At 45.6% G+C, this 23,126-nt stretch overlaps 1 protein-coding gene across 1 annotated transcript in view; it reads right to left on the minus strand.

Moving 5' to 3' along the window:
* Nucleotides 1-1,940: 1,940 nt before the first annotated feature.
* The window catches only part of ccbe1 (collagen and calcium binding EGF domains 1), a gene marked incomplete at its 5' end in the record, with an annotated part of 32,988 nt that continues 11,802 nt past the window's right edge, over nucleotides 1,941-23,126 (minus strand). Inside the window, 9 exons of the mRNA XM_080017633.1 lie at nucleotides 1,941-3,261; nucleotides 6,652-6,687; nucleotides 7,555-7,590; nucleotides 8,927-9,057; nucleotides 9,276-9,384; nucleotides 12,020-12,132; nucleotides 12,822-12,959; nucleotides 13,542-13,676; nucleotides 14,061-14,113. Coding sequence (XP_079873759.1) covers nucleotides 2,995-3,261; nucleotides 6,652-6,687; nucleotides 7,555-7,590; nucleotides 8,927-9,057; nucleotides 9,276-9,384; nucleotides 12,020-12,132; nucleotides 12,822-12,959; nucleotides 13,542-13,676; nucleotides 14,061-14,113 — 1,018 coding nt within the window. The 3' untranslated portion in view covers nucleotides 1,941-2,994. The remainder of the gene's footprint in view (nucleotides 3,262-6,651; nucleotides 6,688-7,554; nucleotides 7,591-8,926; nucleotides 9,058-9,275; nucleotides 9,385-12,019; nucleotides 12,133-12,821; nucleotides 12,960-13,541; nucleotides 13,677-14,060; nucleotides 14,114-23,126) is intronic.

Below are 23,126 nucleotides of genomic sequence, written 5' to 3' on the forward strand. Positions count from 1 at the left end.
TATGGCAATGTAGTGTAGTGCAGTGTAGTGTGTTGCAGATTTGTGTAGTGCAGTGTAGAGCGATGTGGTGCAGTGTAGTGCAGTGCAGTGCAGCGCAGTGCAGGGTAGTACAGTGCAGTGAAGTGAAGTGTGTTGCAGATAAGTGTAGTACAGTGTAGATCGGTGCGGTGCAGTGTAGTGTGGTGGAGTGCAGTGCAGTGTAGTGTATTGCAGATTAGAGAAGTTTCATGCAGTGTAGTGAAGTGTAGTGTGGTGAAGTGCAGTGTAGTGCAGTGCAGTGTGATGCAGTGCAGTGTAGCGTGTTGCAAATTTGTGTAGTGCAGTGTAATGCGCGGTAGTGGAGTGCAGTGTAGTGTGGTGTAGTGCAGTGCAGTGTAGTGTATTTCAGATTAGAGAAGTTTAATGTAGTGTAGTATATTGTAGATTAATGAAGTTTAATGCAGTGTAGTTCAGTGCAGTGTAGTGTATTGCAGATTAGTGAAGTTTAATGCAGTGTAGTGTATTGAAGATTAGTGAAGTTTAATGCAGTGTAGTGTATTGACGATTAGTGCAGTGCATTGAAGTGCTGTGCAGTGTAGTGTATTTCAGATTAGTGAAGTGTAGTGTAGTGCAGTGTAGTCTAAAGCAGTGTAGTGTATTGCAGATAAGTGCAGTGTAGTGTCATGTAATGTAGTGCAGTGCAGTAAAGTTACTATTTACTAAAATAGGGTAGTGTCATGCGGTGTAGTGTGGTGCAGTGTAGTGTAGCTTAGTCTATTGTAGTGTAGTGTAGTGTGGTGTAGTGTAGTGTCTTGTAATGTAGTGTAGTGCAGTATAGTGTAGAGTAGTATAGTGTAGTATAGTGCAGTGTAGTATGATGTAGTATGGTGCAGTATAGTGTTGTGTCATATAATGTAGTATAGTGCAGTGTAGTGTAGTATAATGTAGTATAGCGTATTGTAGTATAGTGCAGTGTAGTGCAGTGTATTGTAGCATAGTGTTGTGTGGTGTAGTGTAGTAAGCGGTAGTATAGTGTAGTGTAGTCAAGTGTAGTATAATGTAGAATAGTGCAGCATAGTGTAGTATAGTAGTATAGTTTAGTATAGTGTAGTGTGGTGTATTGTTGCATGGTGTAGTGTAGTGTGGTGTAGTGCAGTTTAGTATGGTGTAATGTATAGTAGTATAGTGTAGTATAGTATAGTGTACTGTAATTTAGAGTAGTACAGACTTATAAACTATACTTCACCATACTACTACAAACAGACTACTTATTTCATCTTCCCGCATTATGAGATAACCAAAACATGATCATCTTGGTCCAATATGTTTCAGCAATCTGGAACAACTTCAGTGTTCGACATATCCACAAATCTGAAAGGTACTACGTGGCAGCTGTAACACACAGCTGATGCAACGCTTAGAATTCATTTTAGAATAATATTAAGTGTTGGACTCGAACAAAATCAACCACATCGGGATGACATAGTTCCACCGTCACCACGCGGACGTGGCCTCAGTGGGTTTACGTCCCTGGGAGCTGTGGGGAAACAAGCCTTAAGAATGCGAAAAGACTGACACCTGGTGGGATTGAAGGGTAGTGCCGGTTCCCATCGACGTGACTCCAGGCATTGGCTGGAGACATTTGCTGATTTGACATAAAAAAAAAAAAAAAGGTGCAGAAAAGCGTCACATGAGCTGCACCTGGTCAACCTGCCATGGGGTGGATGTCATGAGGAGAACCAAAAGAAGAAACAGTCTGCGGTGTTCCCCGCGCCGGTTTGCAAAAGTGAAAAGAAAATCTCTGTTTATTTATTTATATCAATATATATATATATGCATATATATAAATCAATATATATCTCAATATATATATATATCAATATATATTGATATATATCAATATATCAGTATATATATATATACATACATATATATATACATACATATACACATATACCCACACACACACACATATATCTATCTCTCTATCTATCTATCTCTATATCTATCTATATATATATAGACATATATATATATATAAATTATTCTCGTTCTCTCTCTACTACACTGTATAGCATTATTACTGTGGAAAACAAAGTAATAATTGAGTAACACTAATTAAAGGCAGTTTGTCAAGTTAATAATATGCCAATTTATCCCAATCTGGATTTCACACAATATAGACCAGAATTCAAAAACACTAAATACACTGACGTGTGACTGCAAGGGTCATCAAGGGTCGAGGCTCGTCCCCTGCTGGAGGATGAAAGTAGTGCATAATTTCTGTGCATTTTATACAATATTTCCACATATGACTTGCTACGGGTACTATAATTTCATACCTTAAACTTATATAAAATACTAATACAACTAAAATACCACCGCACCCAAGTCATTTTTATTTACTCGTAGTGCTCTGTCAGTTCCCACTGATGTGAAACCTGAATTTCCCTTGGGGGTTAATAAAGTATTTTCTCACGTCTTCACTGAGTTGCTCAGAAAGGTCTACTGTGGGGTGGGGGTGGTGTGGTTTGAGCAGTCACACCTGTCCTGGGTCTAGGTCATTGGGGCCCAGGATCAGTGTTTCTTGTTGGTTGGTCTCACGAGCAACAGGTAAAACCCCCATCCCCACACACACTCAGCCCCTGTCATGACACGGGTCCCTGAAAACACCGCTTGGGTGACGTGTGGTAGGCGGAACTGCCACACTACTATTGCTGAGGGCTAAAGAAGTCTTGTTTAATATTCCTGGGCATGAAACACACACTTCTCACCAGAACTGTATCTACCAGCAAAGCTAAAAAAAAAAAAGAAAAGAAAAAAAACCCCAAAAATGCACAACCAAAAAACACAGGACGTTCCAATCCAATGCTTATATAAAAATAGAAATACAATACGTTATCATACAGTAAATATACAAAAATAAACTTCTGTGTTCTTCCAACTTCCAAATGCATACGTATCCTTTCACAAGTAGTCAGATTAGAAAAATCCACAAATAACCAAATCCTGCTTTCAAATAGTCCAATCAAAATCTGTCCTGTATTGCGCTCGTTTTCTCCTCCTCTTGAATCGCGGCGCGGACGGAGGATTTTGGCTCCGGTAGTCCTCTCCAGAGCCCGTGTCCAGATCCTGGGCGTCCCTCCAGCTGTCGGGGACGGCGGGCGCGTCCTCGCCCGGGGACTGCACCGCGGGGCCGTACACCTTGCTCTGCAGGTCGGCGATGTCGTTTCGGATGTCGGCCATCAGCAGGAGCAGGAAGTCGAAGGAGCCCGGTGGACCCTGGAGGGCAAGAGAGAGAGAGAGAGAGAGAGAGAGAGAGAAAGAGAGAAAGAGGAGATCCTAAGTACGGTGCGATGTGCTCTTTCGGGCTCTTCTTCAGGCTTTTCAAAGGACGGTTGAGTGAAAAAAAACCCTAATCCTAAAACCACCGACAGGCGAGGAAATGCTCCACAAAATGTGGGCATATATTTATGCACATGGAAATAGCAGCCGTAAAACAGACAGAAAATAAGAAATGCAGATTGGCCGCTGCAATGCCATGGCGACGGGTTGAATTAGCACATACGACCAATCGAGAACAGAGGCGGGAGGAAGACAAGGACGGATGGAGAATCTCTTCTTTTGGGTAGTCACGCCGCCCCCCGCTGCCTCATCCATCTCTGGCTCCCACTTAAAGGTGCATTATCTCCTTAAACGCTGTCTATTGCAATTCGCCACGCAAAATGAGAACCTGACTCGCTTCTGTCTGAGGGAATGAAAACATGTCTGTGTGTGTGTGTGTGTGTGTGTGTGTCTGTGTGTCTGGACGCCAAGAAGGTGTTTTTTTAAAACATCAAGGACATAACTTAAGTGTGATGTAATATTAACCATATGCATGTACCACGTGCACATCATGTGTTAGCGATTCACTGAATAATTACTATTAAGAATGGATCACTACAGAATCCACGACTGAAATAAGGAGAAACGTATGATTAGTTTCTTCTTTGGTTTATTGATGTTGCTGATGAGAGAATTTTTGAAAAATTCTAAACTTCTATTATTATTATTATTATATATTTTATTTTTATTATTATTATTATTATTATTATTGAAGGGTCAACAGACAACTTTACAATCCCGCCCCCCTACTACACCTCCGACCCCACACATGTGGTGTGGACCGTGTTCCATCACAGACTACGAAGGGAGAAATGGCCGTGATGCCCTGCCCGCCTGCCTCTCTTCCTGACGGGCTCGACGCCTTCTACGCACGGTTCAGGGCGAGCATCGCCATCCCTTCCGTGAGGCTAGCAGAGCACCAGGACGACCGCGCTCGGCCCCTTGATCCTGCTGACGTGAGGGGAGCTTTTTAAAAGAGCTTGACCCTCGGAAGTCACCGGGGCCAGATCGCATTCCAGGCTGTCCTCAGAGGGTGCGCCGACCAGTTGGAGGAGGTGTTCACCTCTATGTTCACCTCTCCCTGAACCCGTCTGCGGTCGCCGCCTGCTTTCCAACCGACCGCCGTTGACCCCGTGCCAAAGAAACCTTCCATCACCTGCCGGAATGACGACCACCCTGGAGCACGGACCTCCATCATCATGAAGTGCTTTGAGTGGCGGGTCAGAACTACACATCTTCTCCACCCTTCCTGACACATTTGACCCCCTTCAATCCGCTCACCGCCCCAACCGATCTACAGATGACGCCATCGCCCTGACAGTGCGCACCGCCCTCTCCCACCTGGATAACGGAAACACAAACATAAGGATGCTGTTTATAGACTACAGCTCAGCATTCAACAGGACTGTGCCCGCTAAGGTCGTTCCCAAGCTCAGGATCCTGGGTCTTAACACCTCTCACTCTGCAACTGGGTCCTGGACTTCCTGACCTGGGCAGACCCCAGGTGGTGAGAATAGGTAACCTCAACTCCTCTGCACTGGCCCTGAGCACCGGAGCCCCTCAGGGCTGCGTGCTCAGTCCACTCCTGTACGAGCCTGTTCACGTACCACTGTGGCCGCACGCAGACGACGCCACCATCGGAAAATTGGTAGCTATCTGCCTATTTGTTTCAGGTCTGTTCCCTCAGAACAGTCTTGCATACACATGGTACAGCCGACAGGAACTTCTGGACATCGGATCTTGCGATATCGACAACCTTTTCGGAGATCACGCCCCCATTCACATCGATGGAGCTGAAGCGGAGAGGGTCTCGCCGCTCAAGTTCCTCGGTGACCTCACTCGGTCCAGGTCCGGCAATCAGACTCGGCGGTAAAAGAAAATGCAAAGAAGCGCCTGTACTTCCCGGGGAGACTGGAGGAGTTTGGCATGTCTGCAAAAACTCTCCCAAACTTTTACAGGGTGCACCATTGAGAGCATTCTCTCTGGCTGCATCACCGCCTGGCGAACCCAAGGCCCTCCAGAGGGTGGGGAAGAGAGCGGAGCACATCGTGGGCGTCATGGCATCGACCACATACGATGCCTAAGGAGAGCACGGAAAATCATTAAAGACGACAGCCACCCAGGCTGTGGACCGCTCCCATTGCTGCCGTCTGGTAGACGCGAGCGGAGCATTTGGGCACGGACTACCAGACTCACACTTTTTAACCCCCGGCCATCAGGCTTCTCGACCAGAAACATTCATCTCGGTGATCACCCGTACGTACTCTCTGGTCACTTCATATGCACACAAAATGTACATATTCATTGGTACTCTGAGACTTTATATTTACAATATTATGATACTCCACCCTATTGTCCATGTTCCCCTTCTTTACAGTCTCTGAAACTGCTGCTAGTGTTGTACTGTTAAGTATTTTTTATGGACATAACCATTCTCATTTGACACTCTTAATAATTCTATACCTTTTGTTTTTTATCTTTGTATTTTATATCCTATGCCTACTACGTAGTTGTTGCTTGCCACGTGAGAATGGCCCTAGTTTACTGCTTTGGCCCGTTGCTGCGATACGTCAACTTGGCCGCCACAATGGAACGGACAGGACTGGCCTTTAAACAAATACAAGTAAACGAAGGAGCTGCGCTTTTTCTAGATAAAGCACTGTGAGGTTTACATTTCTCAACCGATTTCAATGAGTCGTTTTTATATTCAAGGGTGTATGATCTACCTGGAGTAGATTGCTCCACCGTCCGGAATTCCCGCTCATGGTTGTGCATTGGTTGACGCACTTCCTGTGACGCAGTTCTGTAAATCGATCGCTTCCCCGGGAATTCGTAACCGGTGGCATTCCAAATGCATAGTGATATCGAGGCTTATAGGGAACCGATCTCAAACACTGATGGTGTTATTATTCTATAGCCATTATACTGTGCAATCAACACTACCTTCATAATGATAAGTAAAAGCAAAAAAAGTTGTCTGTTGCTCCTTTGGTAATAACAATAAAAATAGCAATAATAACTATTCATATTATTTTGAAGACTATTATGATTATTATTGTATGACTTCTGGCAATCCACCTGGAGCACAGAAAGAACTTTGGATTCAGTAGCTCATTAATCATATTCCATCCATAACCAGTCTAAACTCAATACGCAAGTCCATGCAGCCTTCAGCAAGTTGCTGAACGAGCTGTTGAAAAGTTATGGTCTACTCTCCTTGTACATGAGGTGCGTCTCCATGTCTGGAAACTAAACTGGCGAGATATCGATGTGTATTATCAGTCTTACCGGTGGTCCAGAAGGCCCAGGAGCTCCTCTCTCCCCCTGGATGTTCAAAACAAATATTTAGTTAAGATGATATCCAGTGAGGAAAAAAAAAAAAGCACGAGAAGAATTCACATTAACCTTTGGACGGAAAACATCAACAAGGGCATCGCGGAATGAGAAGGGGTGCGGATGGAGCCGACATGCAACTAGCGATAAAAAAATAAACGGCCACATCGTTTTAGTATAATTTAGCTCATTTGATATTTTCAATAGTTTCTTGCAAAGAGAGTATCCGTTGACGGAGGTTAACGTAACATTAATCCCAGTCAGTGGGGGGACGTGACGTGACCCGAGGTCGCCCGCGCCCTGTGGCCCCGACTACCGCGGACGGTGCCAGAGTCCAATCGGAGCCCTGCGTGTTGTGGCAGATGGTTTGGATTTGTTGCTCAAAGACACAGATTACCACCACCACCACCACCACCACCACCAAATCCATTAACACAAGCACCCCAGCGCAAGGTGCCTCGTCGGGAAGAAAAGGGGGCTACTGAAGCGTTTCCATGCGTCGTTCGTCAGGATAAACAAGGTACTGGTATTGGGAGTTAAGAAAGTTAAAACCCTTTGGATCTCAGGCGCCTTTGGATCTATAGATTTAGGGTTTTTTTTGGCGTAAATTAGACCAAAAAATCCAGATCCATACTTGTATTAAAAAAAATTTATAACTATAATAACAATAATAACAAAGTATGTATATTCCCTGTCACTCTGATCACATTTATATGACTATTAACTCCTGAATGTAAATTAAAAAATGTTTCTTAGAAAAGTGGCCTCCGATGGAGTGCTAGAATTATTCGAGCAAATGAATAAAACGTCAGATAGAACAGTGCAGGATAAGGACAGATAAACACCAGGTGATCTTACCTTCACGCCATCTCTCCCAGGAGCTCCAGGAGATCCCTGTTCGGCCAAAAACAACCATCAAGCAAGCGTCAAAGGCTGCAAAAGTTTTATTTACAGTTAAAGAGGTCGCAGCGCTCAATCAACGAACACGGTCCCAGCTGACCTCTGGCTCCGTGCCGTTTGCAAAAAAGTCGAGATTTTGTCGGGATCTTCAAAATAATCAACACCATGAAGCCACGTCGACATTTTCACAAAGGCTTCGGAAAAGATCATGTACGAGGACGTCATTTTGTAGTGACATCAACTATTCGGCATGTATTATTATTAATATTCGGGCAAGACAATGTCTTGAAGGTCTCGAATATACAAACACTTTTTTGGCGAACTAGCGCGCACGCACACACATGGCACACACACACACACACACACACACACACACACACACACACACACACACACACACACACACACACACACACACACACACACACACACACACACACACACACACACACACACACACACACACACACACACACACACGATTTCTTTATGGTGGTTTCTAGCTCTTGGCCTGGCCTCATGTAGTTCATGACATGGACTGATGTTTTAACATTCTACACATAGTGAGCTTTAAAAACCCAAACTCATGAATGTGTCTCTCCGGTAATGTCTCACCTAATCTTATTTTAGATCCCGTATATTAAACATGAAAGGTCAACACTCAGGCAGTCAGGAGAGGACGACGCGCACGTCCCTCACATTTCGCCCCGCCAAAGACAACAGCCAGTTGTTAATAAATTCAGATCTCTCTATCATTAACATGTGTCTCGCTGCGGCCCCGCTTTATTTACGCCCCAAACCTTGGCAGTAGCACACCAGGCTCAGCAAAGGGTGTTGCACGATTTCTAAAAGCTGACGCGCGCGCGCTCCGTTAAGGTTTTTTGGGGGCCGGTGGGCGGGGGGGTTGACTCCCACCCGGCCATCCACCACACCTCCCCCACAACGGAACCACAATCAGGAGGAAAGATGGGCACGGACACGGCGTGACCAAGCGAGCCGCGTCCGAAAAAGCACTCGGAGGCATCGGCAACATCTGGGAAGGTTATGGTCGGGACATGCTGCTCGTGACTCACACACACGCACACACCCTCTGTATTGTGAAATAGGATGAAGATAGGAGATGTTCTATTATAATGTAGATCATCTATATATAACAATATTGTATTGATTGTATCGATATTATCTATAAGTATAGAGTAGAGTATATATCGATTTTTTAAAATATTATTTTTTTTAATAAAATAACTACCTTCAATGTTCAGGAACATGTTGTATAATGGTGACATGATGACATAACCTTTTATAGCCTTAAGAAAAAGGAATTACGAACCATGGGACCTCTTCGTCCTTGCTTGATATGGGACAGCTCTGGTGAGGGTCCAATGGGCCCCATCGGGCCCCTGGGTCCAGGGGGGCCCTTTGGACCTGCGTGTCCCGGAGGGCCCCCGCGCCCCGGCTCTCCTGTTACAAGCGACAAGACTCGCGTTAGTGGGCGAAAGGAAAACAGGTGCCGCCAAAATCGGCTACCAAGTAAGCGCAGGACAGAAGACGGGACTTTTCACAGCAATGGCAGGAACCGGAAACAAATCCCAGGCCACGTCCTCGAGCTGCTGCAGTATTTTTGGTGTCTTTATAGTCTGTGAGTTCCAAACAGGGACCGCTCATGTTGTGTCTATTACCTGGAGGGCCGGGGAGGCCCGGGGGCCCCGGCAGGAACGACTGCGACGTCAGCATCTTCTCATTGGTCATCTGCTCATGGACCTCAGCATTGTTTGGAATCACGGCCATCTCAAGAATCCATTTGGAAAGACCATTTTCGAGCAAGAAAAAAGCAAAAAAAAAAAAAGACTCAAATCGCGGATCGAGAGGTGACATCCATTTTAATCGTCGTGGGGTAGTCTGTGCACGCTGCCAGAGATTAAAGTTAATTTTCCCGTAAGCAGCTGGCCGACAGACGATCCAAATTGAAACCTTCCGAGTAACAAATCGAAGAATCGCATTTTGTTTTGTTCCCCTGCCTTTGCAAAACTGCGCGCGCGCACACACACGCGCACACGCACACACACAAAAGTTTCTGATCAACTCCCGATTACGCAGTGTACAAGTCACGGTGCCGCCTTCGATCCCACATCACATCCCGGCCCCCCTTTCATGCGTGACCTCGCAGATCCACGAAAGGAAACAAAAATACAGCCGTCAGCCAGCGGCGTCGCGTCGACGGCGTGGGCGAGACCCGCGTCTCCATCCACGCCTTCTTAAGCTGCTTCCGCCGGAAAACGGAGCGCGTGCGTTCAGAACCGGAACACAGAAGCGAAATCCGACGCCGATCACGAGTGATCAGCTGTGTTTTACGGAGAAGGTTCTCAGTTCATTACGTTCCTCCCTCTGGATGGCGGGATGGGCCCGGACCAGTATTGAAGTCATTCTCTCAGGGAGCATCGTTAACACGCCGTTAACATTGAGCCTCCCCGTTTCCCAGCATGCATTGTGTTCAGACATTGCTTTAAATGTGGTATTGCAAGTGTCACGCACGATTGTTCGGCCTCGCCAAAATGTTCGTCGTCGTTTCTGCTTACGCCGCAGGTGTTTTGGGGAATTAAGTACTGGGAGCGTGATGGACATTGCGGTTTGGTTCGGTCCATTTCTTACGCTGAGTATGTCGAGTTCGTCCAGTTTGGCCGATGGTCAAAGCAAACTTTGTCTCACTTAACTGATACAATAGCGACGTAGACGGGCAGAGATTCCTTCCTTTGTTCGTTAGATATAGAACCTTCGCTGTGATGCCATCGCTGAATTTAGGAACAGTTTTCATTACTCGTCACAGACAAATGTGGTGTGATTGACAGTAACGCTGGTGGGTCTAAAAGCTCATTGGTGGGGTCTTCACGCATGTCGGCAGTCAGCCCTGCCAGCAAAAGACACGAGAAATGATCGAAATGTAAGATTTAAATTTGTGTTTTATCCGCAAAATGACCGGGCTGGACGGTTGCACTTCAGGATAGCGGTGAACACCGTACTGTGCTGTGATCTAGGAAGGTACGGACACTGGTTTAGGCAGCAAGGTGCCGGGATGAAGTGACTGAGGGGGCAGTTCAAAATGGCGAGGGGGGAATTATTTTTATAGACGACAGAGCTGCGGGGGCACCGAACAGAGGGGAAAGTCCAATGATGTCATGCTGCATAATAATTAGCCATGTGCTTCTGTATTATCTGTACATCTCAACACATTAAGTGAACAATCACTTAAACAAACATTCCAAATAATCATTATAATGAAATGAATTTACTCCGAGGCAAATGGATCTTTCATCCACGATTCCCGCGCCAGCAGAGGTATTCTGAGATATTCAGAGGTATTCAGAGGTATTCAGAGGTATTCTGAGATATTCAGAGGTATTCAGAGGTATTCAGAGGTATTCGGAGGTATTCAGAGGTATTCTGTGTGAAGGCACTCGCAGAAATAATATTATTTTATTCATTCGTGACGCGTGTTGGGTGAGGCTGTTTGAGCCGCGCGCGGGGCTCCTCTGCAGCCCCGGCCTGCGGATCTTGCTTGCGTCCTGGTGTATTTTGGCACTGGTACGCCAAAACCTCTTTGATAGGGTACATAAAACTTAAACTGGGAGGGGGGGGGCAGAAAACACAACTTGCCCCCGCGTGGTGCCGGGGCTGCAAGGTGGCGAAAGGAGGTAATAAAAACAATATTCATGCTGGACGGCTTCTAAGCAGGTGTGTTTTATGCCACTGTGATGATTTACTTTCTTGACAAAGGTAAATGGAAAATGTATTATCGCTGGACATTGCTCGGGGGGAATAATTACATTATCGGGTTCTAGGAAAGTTAAATACACTCTTTATCGGTTTGGCTGCTGCAAGTTGTTGAAATGTGAAATGGACAGAGCTTTCGATCGTCGCTCCTTGAGGCCTCTCCGTGTGATTACGCACAGAGATGAACTGGCGCTGCTCGACTCGTTGAAGCCGAGCGGATTTAGTTTCCCATGTGCCGGCGCACTCGCCTTACGCCTCCTCTAGGTACGTGTAATGTTGCCGCGTCCCTCGCTCCCCTTCCGACGATCAAAACTAAAGCCGCGCTAAAAAGCGGCACAGTTATGGCTTTGAACATTGTTGGACGCGGATGAAAATGCTTTGAAGTGCATTTCCAGGCGGTCCAGCGGCCCGCGGATTCAGGATTTGTTGAACATGTCACTGTGCCTGCGGACACAATGAAGGGAACATGATCGAGTTAGAGACATCTTTGAAGCTGAGAGGGCCATTTTACAACCAGAAGCGGCTTCCACGCGCGCAGCAGGTTTCTCTACGGACGGGGCTCCGCGTTTACGGCCCGGCGGTCGTGACTGCCGTTGCCGCAGCTGGCGTCCGAGGCACGCAGGCTAAGCTGCAACGGCACGGTCGCAGCAGGTACCATTTGTTTGAGCTGCATGACGGACATCTTGATCTGGTGGAAGTCCTCGCAGGTGGCCGAGCAGCTCCCGGTATTCATCACGTTGTCGGATTTTCCGGAGAGACGTGGCGGTGCTGCCGGAGGTAGAGCAAACACCAATCAATTTCATCCAGGCCCGCCAACCTCGCCCCCGCCCGTCGGCTCGGCCTTTGGCCTGCGGTATTATGTCGTGAGCGCATATATTTAATGGATGAGTGACAGCGTCCGGACGGTGTTCTCCGGTTCGCCACCGCAGCAGCAGCAGTGCACGGTATATAAAATAGACCCTCGCAAGCGAAGGCCCCCCCATTCCTCACTCAGTCATGGAAGACAAGCTCATGGGAGGAAGTAGCAAATCTCCCGTCCATAACCGCTCCATTTGCAACCGAATCTGGGGCAGGCGTCTTTTTATATTCCCTTGTCTATTTGGGATATTTGCGTCAGATACATCAGGCAAATGAGAATAGACTCAAAGTCAGGGGGGCATTGGCGTCAGTATTTGAAGGAAGAGAGACATTCTGAAATATACAACGAGTTTGGATGTGTAATAACTACCAGGTGTCCCTGCTCCTCGCACACACACACACACACACACACACACACACACACACACACACACACACACACACACACACACACACACACACACACACACACACACACACACACACACACACACACACACACACACACTAACAATGTGCGTTCACCTTTTCATCACAGTCAGATGTGGCCTTTGGAAATAAACATCAAGGAAAGTCTCCAACTAAAATACCATCCTCACCTCCCTCCCCCTTGGCGCAGGTTCTCCCGTCTTCTTCCAGAGAATAACCTCTCTCACACTCGCACCTGTAGCTCCCCGCCGAGTTGATGCAAATCTGAGAGCACACGCTCAGGTTTTTGCTTTCACACTCATCAATGTCTACACCCGAAAAAACAGACAGGGAATACACAGTGAAACGATGAAATTTGAATTGGATACACTTAAAAAGTTGTAGCATTATTATTATTATTATTATTATTATTATTATTATTATTATTAGCAGTAGTAGTAGTAGTAGTAGTAGTAGAAGCAGTAGTAGTAGCGATTGTAAGAGCAGACCTATGTAAATGTTTGTAATTTTAGGGTTTTTTATCTGTTTTTAGATTTTCATTGCTATGCTATTATCCTCATTGGCTTTTATATGAATGCCTTTTACGTCTTATGAAGAACTTTGAATTGCCCTTTCATATGCAATATGTTAAAAAATAAAAATAAAAATAAAAATAAAATAAACGTGCCTCGCCTCACTGCTAGTAAGTGGTATAGTTAGTACAGTGGGAATAGTAAGTATTAAGTATATAACAAACAATTATTAAATTATCTCTCACTCATGTTTGTATGAGTATTTCGTACAAAAAACACACTTCTCAAAATATGCATAAAACATGACTTGAAAACTTTCCACACAGCAAAATACACGCACACATATAACGTGTGTATTTCGGTTAAAGCGGGTCTCACCGAGGCAGTACGGCTTCTCTCGCTCCCGGTGTCGGTCGCGGTCGTAGCGGTAGCCGGGGTAACAGGTGCACACCACGCGACCAAAGTGGTCGGTGCACTGCTGCTCACAGGGGGCGCCAGCGCACACGTCATAGTCTGCAAGCAGAGGACAGACCCCGCAGAGGGCTCATCATCAGCCTGGGCGATGCAGGAACAAGACCATTTTTTTTTTAAGTAGTAATGCAGACACTTATTATACCTGGACTTATAACAGGACGTATTAAAAAGAAAAATAAGTTATTACACAGTTGTGTTACAATCAGTATAATGAATCATGTAAATATATTGAAGGTAAAAATAAAAGTCAATGAAATAGACAGGCGGACACAGACAGATAGATGAACAGACAGACAGACAGATATATATATATATATATATATATATATATATATATATAAAGCCTGTGGGACATGATGCACTCCATAAAGAATCCAAGCCATGCACCACCAGACATCCAAAGTGCTTTGAACGGGTTCCTACCTTCTGGAATGCACTGGCCCAACACAAACTTAAAGCCCTTGCAACATTTCTTCCTGCAAGAGATCACAGGGGTGAGCGTCGTCAGTGAGACCCCGTCCTGTAAACTTCAATGTGCACATATGTGGCTGATGGACTGTTTTATATCGGATAATGGACATCTCCGGGGAGCCTTATACGTCTTCCTCCTGTCAAGTGGTTCTGTCTCCGATTTTGTTGATCTGCTTTAACAATTTTCTTGTTTTTAATGCGGGAACCACATCTGCAAAGTTAGCTGCGGTCAGAGTATAAATCCCCCCCCCACACACACACACACACACACGCACACGCACACGCACACACACACACACCAGCTGGAAGGCTTGTTGAGGTCAGCTCTCTGTGCTGCGTTTGGCCTGTTGTTTTGTGTTTGTTCATGTTAGAGGATCCTGCGTTGAATTACAGTCTGTCAAACCCCACCACCTGCACGCCGTGCCAAAGGTCCCATGCGCTCCCCTGAATACTTGCATCCCATTATTGGCTGCTCTCCTCACGCTGGATGGGCTCTCTCTGGTTCTGTTGTGTCATTGTCTGTCCTTGTTTAACCTGACTTATTTATATCCCCGCTTCTTCAGGTCTCCAATGTATTTCCCAATTCCGCAGAACTCCCGCTTAACCCGAGTCAATTCTGCTAATTGCAGTTTCTATAAAACTGTATGTGTGTGTGTGTGCGTGTGCGCGTGCGTGTGCACGTGCGCGTGTGTGTGAGAAAGAAGGCCGACGGAGGGAGATAGATGGAGAGCAGACGAAATGAGCAAAACACAGGAAAAGAGAGAAAGTAAAACCATAAAATGAAGTGGTGCAATCACCCGTCCGGACACTGTCCATCTGGTGTTATGCATGAGTAAACACACTGGTCCAAATACTAAAAATTGGGAGAAGTTGCTATTTCATTGCTATGAAACGATCGCGGTGTGATCTAGTCAAGTCTAGTCAAAACATGCTTCGTGAGGTATTTCATCCTTGCTCACCCTCGGCTCTGCGGAAAGTGCTACCAGGTGCTGCTTTCACACAGGAGATGATAAAAGAAATCCAATTGTACCGTGAAGTCACGGCAACACAGTCACACTCGCTTTGATAGCGAAATCAAAAGGGAGATTGGTCGGTAATGCTTGAAAGCTTTTATTCAGGTATGGTAATGGTAGAGGTATTGTTGCGCACGTATCTGTTTCACACACACACCCACACAGAGTCCTTGATGTTCCTACTGTGTGCGGGCGTAATTTAATTGATGCCGCATGTTCTATTACGGGATGTTTCAAGACGACGGGTCATGAAATTCATAGAGGAGGTCACGGTGTCATGGAAGTCCAAGCAGCGGAAACCGGTTCACCCGGCCTGGAACATGGTCAGAGACCTACCCCTGGAGCCGGCCTGTGGCCAGTGTTCGCAGGCATGCACCTGGTGGCCTGCAGCACACCTAACCCGGTCGTAGGACCATCAAGTGGACTCACTACAAATAAGTTGGGAAAAAAATGGGGTCTGCTGTAGTGTTCGTCAGGAAAGTGAACGGAAAGTGGCTCTCAGTACTCGGAGCGTGACCTCACTCTGGGGAAAGGAGCCAGGGCTGGATGTAGTTGGGATATATGTGCTTCATAATAGTTGGGCTCACCTCCACACACAAAGTTGGCTCTGGAGACAAAGCAAACACTCACTCTATTCCCATTGAACTCAGAAGCTGTTGAAGGCGGATGTGGCGAGGCTCATGAGACCCATCTGGCTGCCACACAGCTGGAGTTTGTCCCGGTGGATGAGTTGCGACTACAAGTTGCAGGGAGGAAAGTATCTGGAGTTCTGAAGAAGACACCACCACAGGGCTTTGTAGCCCTGTTGGGAGGATTCCTAACACATTGACTGGAAAGTCTGAAGTGGGTTTCATCGGGAAGACCGGCCTGCCTGATACGAACACCAGCAGTTTCATCAAAAGATGTCAAATCAACCGGCCAAAATTCTCTCATTTCACCCTCCTCTGCTGGCTTCTGGGGACGGGACGGTGCATTAAACTGCCCTTTTCTAGCTAAGGTCATTAGTCGGGTTCCAAATTTTGCTTCATTCTCACCACTCCCCCCACCATTGCAGGTCCCCTCAGATATCAGTCATCCCTCTCGAGACTCTCCTCATCCGTGACACCGCGGTGGTGGAACTGCCAGAATGGTTGACTCACTACAGATGCAGCCGCCGAGAACGGCCGGCCGGTCAGTGACGGGTCCGTGCTTATCTGAATGGAACGCATGGATATATCCGGCCGGGGGTGGCCTTTCTGAGAGGCCGGTGCTGTATCAATCTTTAGCTGGAAACTGAATACTCATATATTCAGATGAACCTAAATCCCACCTGCATTGGCCTCTCCACCTCATAAGGATCCTACCTTAAAAAAAAAAAAAGGTAGGAGGGGGGGAGGAAGGGTTCTGTCACTTACTGTAAGGCCCATTTGGACAAAAGCGCAGTGATGTAACGTGACAAAATGAAATCTATAGTATTTGGCTTAGTAATTTGAAAGAGCAAACACGGCCATCGCTGACCGTACGCGGAACGTTTCACTCAACCAGGCAATCCCAGTTGAAAAGCCACCAGAAAGAAAGAGAGCTCGAGAGGGAGAGAGGCCAACAAATGAGAGTCAAAAACGAAGGTTTATGGCGGTACTGGACCAGTTGTGCATCATGTTATAATCATTCATGTAAGATGTTTTTACGAGCCCATAAAAAGGAGCTTTACAGTGCGGACTGCACGGTTCCGTAGTAAGTATCAAATTGTATGTAAAATAGCAACCCATCTTTTTTTGTTTTGCACAACTGGAGAAGGACCCATCACAGGGGCAACACAACACCCCTGAGAAGGGCAACCATGGCTTCCTGCTCGACTCACTATTCCAATAACATCCCCGTGATGACAGAAGGCATTTATAGCAAATAACTAGCCTAGGAAAACAACCACGGTTAGTGGATCTACCGCAAGAAAATAAACAGCCAAATCTGTCTACAGAAAGCCATGAAAAGTCACATGGCCACAAGACGCATGATATCTGTTGAGAAAACCAATTAGTGTTTTAAAGAATGGCACACACGGGCAAAACCGCTGTTATTTCTACCGCCACCGCTCATATTACAAATACTCCTAATATTACTGCTACATTAAGTAAATAACGATCACAAATACCCAGTGGTGTTTTAGCACACAAAAGGGGTTATTTAAAGCATTACTTAAAGTATTATCTTGAATTTTCCATGTCAGGAAAACTTATTTCATCCACTGTCATGGTCTGTGACTATGAAAGCATTGAAAAAGTAGAATAATACCAGGCAGCCAAGAGTTTAAAAAAATAAATAAATAGTGTAGTGGAGACCCCGGGTGATTGCTTCTAATCTTGAATCACACGATTTAAAGCACTGGAGTGAAAAACTAGCGGGGCCTTTAATGAAAGTAGACGAGAAATCCGCAAACAGATTTTTTTAGATCCACTTCTACTCACCTTTCTGCCCGAAAAAATCGATTGTTTCCGTCTAAACATGCAATTTTCAAATAATAAACAAGACGTAGATGGTGGACTGTGTTCCGTTGAATAACACGTTGCCACAATGAGTACGGATAAGACACATGTTTGTAGTCTAAACATGACCTCTTCCGAAAACGGTTAAGGGGTCTGCGATACGTATTTTAGGGTTAAATTGCCGCGTTTGCCCGCAAGGAGTGGCTGCTTTGCGGAGGGGGGGCCCCTTCGACGGCGCCGAGGGCCAATTTAGGCGTTTTAACAAGCCCCCTGAATGACCGGCCAGCTCAGGTGGAGTACACTTCAAACCGAGAATGGCGCGGGGCTTCTTTTTTTTTTTTTCCCACAACTTTGCCTGGCACTGATTTACCCCAAAAAGCTACTTAATAATCACCATCCATTGTACCCCGTTCCGCCACGTCGACTCCATCACAAGTTAAGACCGCACCGTACCGACCCCCGGGGGGCCCAGTGCGGTGGAACGGTCCGAAAGCATTGTATTCATTTTCACGTATCGCTCTCGCATTTGTCAAGTTGTATATACTGTCGAGATGGACGGCAAAACAACACATGCTCGTAATGTTATAATAATAGTTATTGATGTTGTTGGCCGATTTAACTCAAACAAATTCGAAACACCTGTAAAAAGGTCACTCGGTAGTCACCAGGGAAAAACACCGAAAGAATGTGTGTGAGCAATCCAGCTACGCACTTGAGACTCGTCTCCGGGGACATTTTACAGGCGCGGAATTTTGAATGTGAATAGTTTAGTCCCACACACTGACTCCGTTCAACGGTGACGTCGTCGTCGTTCGGTTTTTGACACAAAAACATGGTATTGAGAATGCACCGCCCTTGTCGGGGCCAGTCAGAGACAATTTGGCGGCTTCGGTGCCACCTGCGCCGGCTTTCACCCGAATGTTATTATTTCATTTTTGCCGTTGATCCGTATCATATTACGGAGGGGGCCCCATGAAAACCAGACAAAGATTAACTTGACCTCCGTTGCCCCCATTTAGACCATAAGCGCTCTAATTACCCCACAAACAGGAGACCTCCCCTGAACAAACACGGTGGCCTGGCCTTGGCTCCGTCCGTGAAACAGGGGACAGGGATGCACGGCAAAAAACAGAAAGCTGCAACGGTGGCAATTGTACTTCAACTAATGCAAGAGACGTGCACAACTATGGTCACACATATAGGACGTATAGGATTTAGATACACACACACACACACACACACACACACACACACACACACACACACACACACACACACACACACACACACACACACACACACACACACACACACACACACACACACACACACACACACACACATCTTATTTTTTCTGGAGAGGCCCTCTTCATCAAAACACAGCATGCACTTTTCTCTAACAGATCACAGTTTCAAAACTATAATAGGCCACACACACACACACACACACACACACACACACACACACACACACACACACACACACACACACACACACACACACACACACACACACACACACACACACACACACACACACACACACACACACACACACACAGCTGTGAGACAACACGGACAGTGTGCTCGGTGGAAGCTTATTTGTCCAGCATTGCTGTCAGTGATATACAATAACAAGTCTGCATTCCGCACACAGAGGATGTAACCGCTCCACTTCCAAGGATCACATATGATTTACATTTACATCACATTAAGTATGGAAATGCTTTGTCCAAAGCGAGAGTTGCCCTGCACTACCCCCAAAGTAATTGTTCAGAAACTATAAGTGAAATTGTGCCGAAAAAGCTTTAAAAAAAGGGAAACAATATTCTTAAACATGCAATAATACAGCAATCGGTCACAATGAAGTCTGCGGAAAAACAGTTTCTCTGAGACGGACGGAGCCGAAACGGCATACTAGCACGCTTGAGTAGTATGAGAAAAGGACCAGCATGACACACTGGATCCGGGGGAACATCTCATGTACTCACAAACCAAAATGCGCTGGATGATTGTACCGACATGCTGTGTGTAGTGTGTAGGACGCCCTTTCAGGGAACAGATAAGGAGCCCATGATTAACAGGAACGTTGACTATCAGGATCATTATCTCATTTGACAACAAAGAATTAGAAATTATCCTCGCAAATTTGCACTGTTACGGCCTGTATTATAAATGCCACATGCAGCCCCCTGGGGCGACTTCTCACTCTTAAGGCAGAGGCATACTTTAAAAGATGTAAGAACAAGAAGAAGACTCAATAATAATAATAATAATAATAATAACAACAACTCCGTTTACATCTTTGTACGTCATTCTGTGCCGCTAGGGGGCGCAGAGTGATACCATGGCACCCATTTCCAGAGCCAGTTGCAGGAAACAGAAACAAAAAAAAAAAACAGGCGGTGGTAACAGAAGCGTGAATGCGATAGCGAGAGGAGTTGGCTGTGGCTTTGGTCAATTTTAGGGCTGCAGGAACGAAATTAAAAATTAGGATAGAATTTGAATATTACAAAAAAAAACAAAAAAACGGTGCATTTGCCACCGGACCGTGTGATCGTGGCGGGATTTTTTCAGCAGCGATCTGTGATCTGCTCCACAGCAGTGCAGCATCAGGAAACGGAGTAAAGTATGTTCATCTAGAGTTTTAATTTGCTTTGCCGGAGGAAAGAATCGCTCTGAACGGAACTGCGGAAACGTGCATAATGCCCCCCACCCCGACAGACTAAATTTGAGTATTAAAAATTTGAAGATATTCGAATATTGAAAATAATAAAGTATACTAATTCCAGTTGGATTATAGAGGAATATCTGCAGTGCTAGTGTATTCAAAGATGAAGAATTTTGCTCTTATCTTATTCTGAACGTCTTTTTGGTCCAAAAGTTCCACTTCTTTTTAAGTATGCCTCCGCCTTTTAACCCCTATTTCCTAATTCACTAAACACATCAGCTTCCTCTCAACTGGTCTTCTCACTCCTTGGCTCCCATCTCGTCTCTTTCGCTAAATTGCAATGGCTTTGCCTTTAATTCTACAACTTCTCCAATGTCCTCAACGAGATATTTTCTTTTTCCACTCATTTAACACGGAGGTGGAGGAGCCCAGCAAGTGCCTGGCTGACTCACATATGAAGTGTTGACTCAGCACCGAGTTGCCGGTTTCCAACGGGAATACCTTGCCTCTGCAAGTTAAATTATTGCACTTTGGCACCGAGAACCTCTGGGGGATTTGTGTAAAAACAAATGTTCCCAGCACCGTCTTGCAGCCACAATCTCAAAACGCTGCGGCCTGTAGTTCTGCTCTGCCCATCGGTGTTGTTCTTAAAGCACTTAGAGGTTTTCATGAGGTCACAATAATGCCGCCCACCGTGTCTTAAAGCTGCACAAATTCATCATTCACCAATTTGAACAGCTGGCATAAAGAGCTGAGACCTGATCATAATGACGAGGCCGCCATGTCTCTCTTCCACTAATGCTGGGACGCGACAGGTCTCCATCCAATTATAATGTTGCATCCCAAATCTTTAGCAACCCAAGCCTCTTTGAGAGCCTTCCTAAACTCCAAATCTGCTGTCGGAACTAAAGTATATTACGAGGTATTTTACTTGTGTATCCCACGGTTTAGCATAGAATAATTTCCATTTCTTTCCAGCTTTGATCATTTTCTCCGACTTAGTGTAAATGACAGTTTCTGCTAACCGATACCCCGACTCCAGTCGACCGATTCCCAACGTTCTCCAGACTTGGGACCTGCGGGATTAGTCTCCGTGCGTGATGGGGACGCTTTCTCCGTCACTCTCTTACCCCACCCCCCTCGCGCTCGTCCCCCCCGCTACATGGTACGATCCGGCGCCCATGCCTCACAGTGTTGAAAGGAGATTTTAAGTGTTTTCACATGCATTCCATGATGCTTCTGATCTGTATATAATTGGCACAGCCGCAAACCTAATCTTGTGAAATAGAAGACAGCTTGACCACCGGCAAATTATGTAAAGTATGTTGCCTCGGTCTTTTGGCCAGCGCTTCAATCATCAAGGAAGCCGATGCCGGCCCCATGTCAGCAATCTATTTTGGTTTCTTCTAAAATATAAAGAAATTAAACTAGATGCACCAAGTCGTATGCTTATTCATATAACAGCACAGCGATGTGAATACGACTGTTTTAAAATGCACCTTAAGTTATGAAGTTACCATTGCAGGGGTCTGAGATCTTCAAGCAGAGAGACTATCTGTATGTGTATTTTCAGCAAAAAAAAAAACCCAAAAAGATGTTTTGGGGACCTCAGAGACCTATAATAACTTGTGTAAAAAGAAGCATAATCCTCTAAGGTCCACTCTAAGGCCCTAATGTCTGGATAACAGCAAGTATTTTTTTGGGTTATTGGCAGAATGTTTTGTTATTTTTATTTTTGCGATAAAATACCGAATTTGAAGTGCAGATGTGACCACAGAACAACATACAACAATACACAAAAAAACTATACTAATGAAAACAGGAAGTACCATTTTAAGCATTCCTTGCTCTCCTCACGATAGGGATTCCTCACTCCCTGACTGGCTAGAGTTCAGTAAACACGGGGAAATCCAACAGCAACAAATGACTTGGGAAATTGTCAGAATATTTGGGAGGCTAAAGAGGATGTGTCCGGCTGTGGCAATTGAAACTCAAGCCACGCCTACAATATTCTCTTTCACACACACACACACACACACACACACACACACACACACACACACACACACACACACACACACACACACACACACACACACACACACACAACACCATGAGTGGCCGTCGCAGTGTCATGTAAACTAACAAATGCACTAGGGCAAACTGTCATTTGTAGGAGGTTAAAGTGGAACTATTATGCTCCTTTTCACACAAGTTAATATAGGTCTCTGAGGTCCCCAAAACATGTTTTTAAAGTTTTTGGCTAAAAATGCCTCTCAGATTATGCATTCCAGCCATTCTAACATGCCTCTAAATCCAGTGTGTTCCTGATGCTCTGTCTCAGTGGGAGGAGCCACCCTCCTGAGCCCCCGAGCTCTGTGAGCCAATGGGGTTTCATCACTAGCTCCGGGTTCTGTGAGCCAACGGGGTTTGAGCACGACTTACGGTTTTCATTCTATTTACTCTGTAACTTTCATTGATTTTGCCTTATCAGTCCAGCAAAATCTGTTTCTGAGCAAATTTGCAGCTGCTGAATCGAAGCAAGGCCTCATTTAAAAGTTTGTTCAGACTTTCGTTGCCGACTTTCGTTGCCAGGCTTGTGGGGGACACGGACACCGCACCGCGACATACCGGGACTCTCGCTGGCGGGGATTTTTTGTTCCATGAAAATAAAATAAAATGAATACATCTCCAATAAAAAGACACTGGAGAAACGCACGGCAGATCGGATGGAGCAGTCGATCATATAAAGAAATCCGTGACGATCTGACGTCAGCTCATGCAGAGAGTAGAAAAAACCTTAAAAACCGAGTGTTCACAGTGACTACTTTATCATTACTTGACCTCATTATTGGATACTTTGCCCACGTCT

This window comes from Zeus faber, assembly GCF_960531495.2.
Source record: "Zeus faber genome assembly, chromosome: 17".
NCBI lineage: Eukaryota > Metazoa > Chordata > Actinopteri > Zeiformes > Zeidae > Zeus > Zeus faber.